The sequence below is a fragment of the Magnolia sinica genome, chromosome 14 (genome assembly GCF_029962835.1).
Source record: "Magnolia sinica isolate HGM2019 chromosome 14, MsV1, whole genome shotgun sequence".
NCBI classification, from domain to species: domain Eukaryota; kingdom Viridiplantae; phylum Streptophyta; class Magnoliopsida; order Magnoliales; family Magnoliaceae; genus Magnolia; species Magnolia sinica.
The window spans coordinates 76,941,885-76,951,770 of NC_080586.1; the positions used below are offsets into that span (position 1 = coordinate 76,941,885).

At 41.6% G+C, this 9,886-nt stretch overlaps 1 protein-coding gene across 1 annotated transcript; it reads right to left on the reverse strand.

The window, feature by feature from the left end:
• Window positions 1-1,639: 1,639 nt before the first annotated feature.
• LOC131225032 (flotillin-like protein 6) lies at window positions 1,640-3,157 on the reverse strand. Its single transcript, XM_058220458.1, has one exon. It carries the CDS (start codon window positions 3,143-3,145, stop codon window positions 1,640-1,642), a length of 1,506 nt encoding a protein of 501 aa, XP_058076441.1. The 5' UTR covers window positions 3,146-3,157.
• Window positions 3,158-9,886: the final 6,729 nt, after the last annotated feature.

Below are 9,886 nucleotides of genomic sequence, written 5' to 3' on the forward strand. Positions count from 1 at the left end.
TTATCAGAGTGTGAGTGCATGTGAAAACATCTAATGGTGTGAATGAATGTGAATACTCTAAGAGAGGGGTTAGTAGTTATGAGTTATGTTTATTGGAGATGACCAAGCCCAAAAATTTTGGATTTTGCAACCTAGAGGTCATCTTTGGGATTGAAAATTTGTGAAAATCTTGGATTTTGAACCACCCTGAAATTGAAATCCAAGATTTTCAAGAGGCCAAACAACTCCCATCTTTACTAAATCCAGATTCCAATTTGGATTTTGGGAGGGATGCCAAACAACCCTTTATATTTGACAGACTGAATATTTCATTGTAAGAATACGATCGCATTGGATAAAAATTTGAAGAGAATTGGTCATCCCACTCCGGAGCTTGTATGAGTTCATGTACATGATTGGCTAGTTGGCATAATAACTAACATTCTAAATAATTAAAAAATATATCATATATCGATAATTAGTTATTATATAAGAATGATCATAATGAACGTGGGTCCTATTTATTAGGTCAGGTTGTGTTCCTTCTACTCCCCCCTCAAAATGTGGTTGGGTAAACAACATTTAGTATTGATAGTTGTTTTCAATATCAATGTCTATAGAAGAATTGCACTCTTGGGATACAGAAGCATATTTGTTATTGCATGGGAAATATCAGATGTTTTGCATGATGTTTCACTCTTTTTTTAAGAGATCAAGAGATCAATTATTTTTTTCCAATGAAATTTCAAGGGGTGTAATAAAATTTAAAATAAAAAAAAAATAAAATAAAAAAAAAAAAAAAACCAAACCGTCATTATGCACTTAGAAATCAAAAGATCACAAAAATGTAAGTGCTCAATGTCTCAAGCTTTTTAAGCTATATGTGTATACAAAATCTAATAATATAAATTATAAATCATAGAAAAAATATATATGAAAATACAACCAATTAATTATTTTTTAAATTTTCACACTTGACATACAAGTAATTGAAATGAAATCGTCCACATTATGTCTCATAATCTAAAAATTAGATTTATTTTCTCACTTGATAGTGAGAGTGGTGGACATTTCTTGGGTAGTTAAGACATTTAAATAAATTTATGGGCACTAGATATTGATACACCTGTTATATCCATGTTGTCGATCCATTTTGCTAGCTCATTTTGGATCGGCCAGATTTTTGGGCTCCAAAGATAACATGATGGGGCTTACATGATGGACTGATTGGATGTCATGCACATCACGGCGGGCCCCACACACTGCTGTAGAATTAGCTTATTCTGCAAACGTTGTAGAGGAACCGGCCTCATGGGAGAATGATGTTTAATGTGGAACATTGATAATTTTCTAACCGTCCATTTCAAGTCCGTTCTTTAGATGGCTTCGATCTTCTGATTATCTAATTTATACAAAGTTTTCGGAATGTGGACCAAATATGGTAGTGACAACGAAATCAACGGTCGAGGTCATTACATCTGTGTACCGTGTCAACATGTACGGTTTAGATTGGGCCTTCTCAACAGTATAATTCCGATCGAGATTAGATTCCATTTTTATTCTCATGCATAACTTCAAAATTGCAACACCAAGAAAAAAGTTCAAATAAAAATATTATTGAGAGAAAATCCTGGGCCCACCATGGCCCACTTCAATCCCCTCAAGGGCCCACAGGACACTTCACATCCTGCTCAGCTTCACCATTGCTTCCTGCAGCCGCCGGATGTCGGGCCGACATTGGCAGCGTCATCGCCGTCTGGTCTTGGACATATTCCATCAGCGGCGGCGGCATTTTGTAAATGCTCGACGCCTTGTGGGCATAACCAGCTGGGCCCACAGGCCCTGGCCCACCACCACAAATCTCTGATTTACCGTCCCCTAAGATGTAGATCTTTGGCTTGAGTCCCTTCATCGACTCGGCATTGATCTTCGCAATCTCCTTGTACATGCCATTGTTTATCATCATATAATCCCGCAACGAGCTGTAATTCCCGCCCAGCGCGTTCAACATCGATCGTACATGATATGAATGTGCGTCGGACATTATGATCAATGCCTCAGCTTCACGCTTCTTGGCGTACAGGTTGGCATCGGCCGCCCGCTGCTTGACATGGAATTCCACATCAGCGAGTATTTTCTTCACCTCAGCATCCTTCTGCTCTGCGTAGAAGAGTGCGTCGGTGTACTTCTGTTGTTGGAAGAACTTGGAATTCGTTTCTTGAATCTTCGCCTCGAATTCGACTGTTGCCTTGTTCAGTAGATCGGCTCGGAGCTTCTCCATACTGACGAGTGCCGCCTTCTTCTCGAGCTCGAGCTGCAGCTTAGCCTCACGGATTGCGTTGGCCTTCTGGGTCTCCATCTGGGCCTTCTTGGCCCGCCCAATCGCGACAGCCTTGCGGCCGTCGAGATCGGCCACCGAGTCGGCAAGATCTCCTTCGAGCCTGTTCTCGAACACCTTTGCCTCCGTCTTCACCCTCTTCTCCTCCTTCTTCCCCTCGGCAACCCGATGGGCCACGAAGATCGACGTCTCTGTATCACACCGGGCTGCGTTTTGAATGACCTTCGCTTCTCTACATTTCATTTCCATTTTGCCCATTGTGTCCACCTCATTGGCATCAAGTCTCGCTTTGCAGGCGGCCTCGCCCTGGATTTTTTGTGTTAGATTGTAGAAGTAGGCTCTCCCGTTGGTGTCGACGAGCTCCTTGACATTGGCATTGTACACGAATAGCCCGAAATGGTTGAGTTCTGATTGGATTTTATCAAACACCTCGTGTTTGAACTGTTTGGTACCCTTGACTATCTCCTCGATGGTCATCGATGCCGCTAGCACGCGGGCCTCACCTTGTATGATGCCGTTGACGAGCTCAGCAATGTGGGCCTTGAATATCTTTGTGGAAGACGATGATGGCATGAGCTTGATGTACTTGAGGAGGGAGGCCATGTCGTTACGGGGCCCGATCGTGAACACGGCGGATAGGAGGAATGCAAGCTTGTCGGAGCTCATTGCATGGACCTGGACCGAGTAATTGACGGGCGAGATGCTGATACGGGTGCAGCGCTGGCCAGGCCACACCCACGCCTTCCTGGCTAGCCTGATGTCGGGAATCCGCGCCCCGGTGATGACGAGGTATTCGGAAGCTTTCGCCACCTTGAAGCTCATGGTCATGGCCTAGCTTGAAGCTGGTGGAGTTGAAAGCGAGTACGTAATAGATATTAAGGTAAGAATTTGATGGCATTCTGATAATTTAAAAGGAGGATTCCAGTCATGGATACATGACTCAGTGACTCAGGTTGACTCGTTCAGTCCTGAGCATGGTTTAAAGAGTCAGCGACTCAACCAGACTTCTTTGGTCTTGAGTCGAGTCTTGACTCGCCCGAGTTAGAGGTGACTCGTGGTATTTTCGTCCTCAAATGATCTGTCCGTACGTACAAGGTCTAAGTTGGGAAGGAAAGTTTTGTACATTTTATAAAAGACACTAGATAAAAGGTGACGTTTACGGTGCTAATTTTCTCTATCCACTGCAAAGCTTTGTACGTTAGGTTTTACCTATAGCGCGATGTGTAGGGCGAGGATGATTTTTGTATGACATCCAACCGTCCATCATGTGGATCCCCTTAAGTTCTCCTTGGATATAAAAAATCAGGCCGACTCAAAACTCAAGTGGGCCACACAATCGGAAAAGTTAGGATGAGGTAGCTCACCATTAAAAACCTTCCGGATTGTGCTCGGAACCACCATGTTTTCTGTATGAAATCCAATCCATTTGTAAGGGAAGCCGATTCGGTGTTACCCGGGCAACACCTTAGTTGGCGTTACACTTACTGTGGGATCCACCTTAATGATGTGTTGTATATCCACGCCATCCATCCGATTTCTCCATTCCATTTTATAATTTGTTCCAGGAAGTTAGCAAGATCAGAATCTCAAGTGTACCCCATCACAGAAAAAGGTGGTGATTGAACGTTCACCACTGAAAACTTAATTTTTCATCGCCTCCTAAAATGATGTGAAAAAAATGATAAACGGTACAGGCATACAAAAAACCTGATCAAGTTGAGCCCTATGAGGTAAAGATAACTCCCACTTGATTATTACCCAAGTAACACTTAATCTACTCCCCAATAATATTTATAACAAATTCACTTTATATATTTGTCTTTAAACATCACAATAAGAGTGGATTCTAAAATTTAAGCTTATTCAAAACTCAGTTGCCCCGCACCAATGAAACAGTGGAAATAACAGTGTCCATCAATGAAACCTTCAAAGTTGACCCATGTGTGTGTGTGTATATATAGGGAAAAGGTACTATATGCTCGACCTCACGAGTCCGTCCCAAGAGGCCGAGCTCTATGGGCCCCACCGTGATGCGTTTCAAACATCTACCCCATCAGTCAAATGCACCATTCCATTGTGGGCCTAGGTCTCAAAAATCAAGTCAATCCGTGACTTGTGTGGGCCACACCACATACAGAAGTGGAGAGGGGCCGTGCACCATTAAAACATTCATAATCATTTTTTGGGCCCACCGAGATGTGGTTTGCAAATCCAACCCATCCATTATGTGTGTCCCACTTGGATGAGGGTTCACACCAAGTTTCAGACGCGTGCAAATTTTAGGTGGGCCCCACCAAGTGCTTTTATATGTTTCAGCGGTGTCTTCATATGATTTTAGATGGTATGGCTCACCTGAGTTTCGTATACGGATGATTTTTGAGATATCCCATAATTTAAAGGGCACCCATCAAATGCATGGTGTTGATGGTCGACACGCATCATGGTGGGGCCCACACAGCTCGACCTCACGAGAGCTTATCGTAAGGTCAAGCGCATAATACCTTTTCCCATATAGGTTTGTGTGTGTGTGTGTGTTTGTGTGTGTGTTGGGGGCTCGTGGGAACTTCCCAAGAGGTCAAGCTGTGTGGGTCCCACTGTAATGCGTGTTGAACATCAACACTATACATTTGATGGGTCCCCTTTAAATGATGAGATATCCCAAAAACTAGCCCTATACGGAACTCAAGCGGGTCATACCATGTAATATCAAGTGAAGACATGCCTAAAACATATAAAAGCACATGGTGGGCCCACCTGAATTTGGATGCATCTAAAACTTGTTCTGACCCCTTGTACAAGTGGGACACACATAATGAATGAGTAAATTTTGTGAACCACACCTCAGTAGCACCAAAAAATGATTATGAATATTTTAATGGGAGGATAACCCCTCTCAACTTTTGTGTGTAGTGTGGCCCACAAAAGTCATGTATTGACTTGATTTTTAAGAACGAGGCCCATAATGAAATGTTGTATCTAATTGATGGGGGTGGATGTTCAGCACACGTCACGGTGGAGCCCACACAACTTGACCTCGTGAGCTCAAGGGCATAGAACCATTTATATATATATATATATATATATATATATATATATATATATATATATATATATATATATATATATATATATTGTTGGACAGGATCCCTGGAGCAGTGCCAACTTTTACCCGGTGACTTTTCAAAACACTCCCAAACTTCACCTTCCCAGTGTGTCCGTACATGATGGTTTACTCTGCAAAAGTAAAATTTGGGAGTGTTTTGAAAAGATGCCGAGTAAAAAGTGGTCCACAGTAGTCAATTGGATCGAGTCTTTCAAAATACATAGATAGAGTGGATTTGTCATTAACATCGCTATAGGCCGTTATAGCTCTCGGGTCATTGACAATCCACTCTCCCAAATTGGGCCTATCAATATTAAGGAAAATTTAAAAATGGGTCCATTTCAAAAACTGAGGTGAGCCACACAATGCAACATACGAGGTTTTAAGCTTGATTTTAATGATGTTACCATGGATTGGCCTTATTTTCAGGTGCAGAGGATAACCCGATGGACGGATGGGATGTCATGCATGCATCATGGTGGGCTCCACATATCTAGTTCTACGTTAGGCCTTAACCTAAAACGCTAAACTACTGATTTTGGCACGGGAGATTGATGATAAAGTGTAAGGTGCGGTTGCATCCCAAACCAAAGGCTGCTGGTGTCCTGATGCTCCGGTCTATGCAAGTGGGCCCATTTAGGTGATCCAAACCATTGATTCGATTGATACCACCATGGATGAGTGCTGCTCCAAAATTTCCATAATCTTGAAGAACTTAACTCATTATTCATTGGTACACATCTAGACGGTTGATGAAAAAAATAACAACAATCCAGAAAAAAAAATACCAGAAATTGGATGGCTAGAATCTTCAATCTCATTAATACATTGGGATAAAACCGTTTCAACCGCCTGGATCAACTTCACCTAATCCTGGGCCTCACTTTTATGAACTGAGAGCATCAGGACCCTCTAATTTCACAATCCAGAAAAAAAAACAAAAAACAAAATAAAATCCATCCTCACTCATTCAGTTTACCTTAGCAACGGTAGCTTTTGAGGGTACTTTGGGAAGCAACAAAGGGATTTTCTTTCTGTTTCGGCTATGGATGGATTGACAATTCTTCTGCCAAATGAAGAGGAGGTAAGCTATTTGTAGAGTCTCCTCCAAAATAGCGGGCCATTTTACCTGAAGCCGATTGCGTCCTGAATAACTAAGGGTGCTAAGTAAACTTTGTGGGCCTACCGTGATTTACTTATTTTATCCACTTTGTCAATCCATTTTATCAGATAATTTTATGGCTTGAGCCTAAAAATTAAGCATATCTAAAAATAAAGTGGACCACACCACGTGAAATAATGTTAATTGAATGTCTAGCGATGAAAATTTCTTGGGGGCCACAGAAGTTTTACATCAACATGGTATTTGTCTTTTCCATTCATCCATGTCTGTGTGATCTTATGAACAGTTTGGATGACAAATAAACATCACTGTGGGCCCTAGAAAGGTTTCAACGGTGGAAATCATCATTCCCACTGTTTCTGTTGGTGTGGTCCAGTTGATAACTGGATAAGCTTCAATTTTGGGATCAGCCACTAAAATGAGATGGAAAAACAGATGGATGGCGTGGATAAATCACACACATTCAAGGTGAGCCCAAAAGAGTTCACTCAGTACCATAAAGGCATTCTGAGTTACTCAGTCCGCAATTCGATTTCCATTTGACCGTTTCTCCTTTTTCCATTCCGATATCCCTAATCCATCTCTCGGGGGATTACATTGCTATGATGTTTGTCGCTGGTAAAATGATGGTGACTCCTTAGCTGTACACACGTGGCAGTTGTATGGAAATCCAGACCGAGTTGTCGATGGAGCGTGAGCCAGAACAAACTGGAAAGATAGTTTAGTAACCATCCGATTTTCCCTTTCCAATTCGGACCACTCGCTAATGTACTTTTAACCATTGATTCGAAAGCCATGAATTGGATGACTAGGATTGCTTGATTATCGTGAGTTTATATATTTACTCCATCTATAATGAGATCCACAATTTGGATGGTCTGGATGACAGTACACAAGTTCTGCATGTGAGAAATATGAGTCACCACTGTCTTCAAATGGTGGTGGCGACCGAGCCAAACCGTGCGTTACCCCAAGCTTTTTTTTTTCACACACCCCCACTGCCTCACTCACGCTAGTGGAATTTCACCGTATATGGATACTCGAACCGCTGACCAGGTGTTGAAATTCCTGGGAGTATACTGGAGGAGCAAGAGTAAGGATTCAAGTTTTACTTGGCTTGTTTATATGAGTGTAAAGTTGGTTTGGCTTGATCCAAATATTCAAGTTAAGCTGAGCTGAATTGAGCCAATGGTACTCTATAAACCTTACTATGATGGCTGAGAATTGGGTGCTTTCCTGCCCGTTCAAGATAAGGCCCTAAGGTTTTGAGGGCCATTGTGATATATGGATTTTATCCACACCGTGTGTATTATTTTAGGATGGGGGCACTAAAATCAGGCAAATGCAATGTTCAGGTAGACCATGAAAGGGGAATTAAACAATTATTTGTGAAAACTTTTTGAGTACAAGATAAGTTTTGGATCGATATTTATATTTTACTTTCATTCATTCTGGTTTTAATAATCTTACGAAGAGATGGATTAAAAAATAAACATCAAGCCTTGTGAACATTTCAATTGTAGGTGTCATTGACACCATTGCTTATAGTGTGGCTGGCTTCATGTAGTGTGGCCCACTTGAACTTTAGGTCCGCCACAAAAACAGCATGGCAAAATGCATGGACAGTTTGAAAAAAAACAAATCCATGCATCATAGTTTCCCTCGGAGCCCCTGCTTGTCACTGCTTGGGAAGGGAAGGATAATATCCAGTCCGCGCCCACTATGATGCATGCGTTTCATCCGCGCTATCCATCCATTTTTCGAAACCATTTCATAAGATAATCTACAATATGTGGTAAATCTAGATATCAAGCTGACCACATTACAACACCCCGATCCGGAAACGGATTGGCTACTCCCCCTGACACCATCCCCTTGGCTGGTGGTCAGTGCTCTGTGGGCCACACCATGATGTATGTGTTTCATCCATGCTGCTCATCCATTTTACGGATCATTTTAGTGCTAGATACCAAAAATTAGAGCGATATAAGTCTCAGTGGACCACACAACAGGAAAACAATAGTGATTGGATATCCACCATGAAAATCCTCCTAAGGCTCACTGTACTGTTTATTTGACATTCAATCTGTTACTTAGGTCATACGGACCGAGATGAAGGGAAAAAACAAAGATCAGCTTGATCCAAAACTTTTATGCCCCCGATAGGTTTTTAATAGTCAATGTTCTTTCAATACACGTTTCCTGTAATGTGGTCCACTTGAGATTAGGATATATCTCATTTTTTGTATCAAAACATAAAATGAACTAGGAAAATAGATGGACGACATGGCTGAAACACATACATCATGCTGGGTCCCACACAGCACCGACCACCAGCCATTGGCTGGTGGCAAGGGGAGTAGCCAATCCGTTCCCCCCCGATCCATGGCTCAAGTGGTAGACTGGTGAAAGATACCTCATTTCCACACTGAGGTCTTCTTATCGATCCCTTGTGGGGTGACTAACAATGAACCGTGAACTGACCGTGGGGTGTACTAACAAACTAACAAAGAATAAAAATAGAAAAAGATGTGGGGTGACTAAGAATGAACCGTGAACTGACCGTGGGGTTTACTAACAAACTAACAAAGAATAAAAATAAAAAAAGCGGACCACATTACGGGAAATAGTGTTGATTGAACAGCCACCCTTATAAGCTTATTGGGGGCAAAAAAATTTGTTTTTTCCCTTAATCAAGGTCTGTATGGCCTGACCAATAGGTTAGATGTCAAATAAAAGCTTATTAGTTTTTCAATGGTGGACATTCAATCACTCCCGTTTACCATGGTGTGGTCCACCTGAGATTTATATCCCCTCATTTTTGGGGTCAAGCCCTACAATGATAGGAAAAAAATGAATGGATGGCATGGAGAAAAATACATCATGGTGGGCCTACAGAACAATACCCCTATTGAAACGGAAGCGGATTGGCTACTGTAACTCACACCAGCTATATAAGTGCTTTATTGACGTTAGCAGTTCTGTTGGTCTTATCATGAGGTATGTGTTATATCCGAACCGTCCATCCATTTGGCGAGCTCATCCTACAGCTTGAAATGAAAAATAAGACAGATCTAACTATCAAGTTGACCACACTGCAAAAGGCAGTGTGAGATTGAATGTCTACCATTGAAACCCTTTTTGGGGTCACAGAAGTTTTGGATCAATATGAAATTTAATTTTCTTCTTAATTCAGGTCATTGTGACTTTATGAACAAATTGGATGGAAAATAAATGTTATGGTGGGCCCTCTGGATTTTTTAACGGTGAAAATCATTATCTCCTCCGCTATTTGTAGTGCAGTCTATATGTTTTTTGGATATAATTCATTTTTTCGATAATG

What these genes read in the sequence shown, in the direction of transcription:
- LOC131225032 (XM_058220458.1), bottom strand. Translation starts at nt 3,145, where the DNA reads ATGACCATGAGCTTCAAGGTGGCGAAAGCTTCCGAATACCTCGTCATC.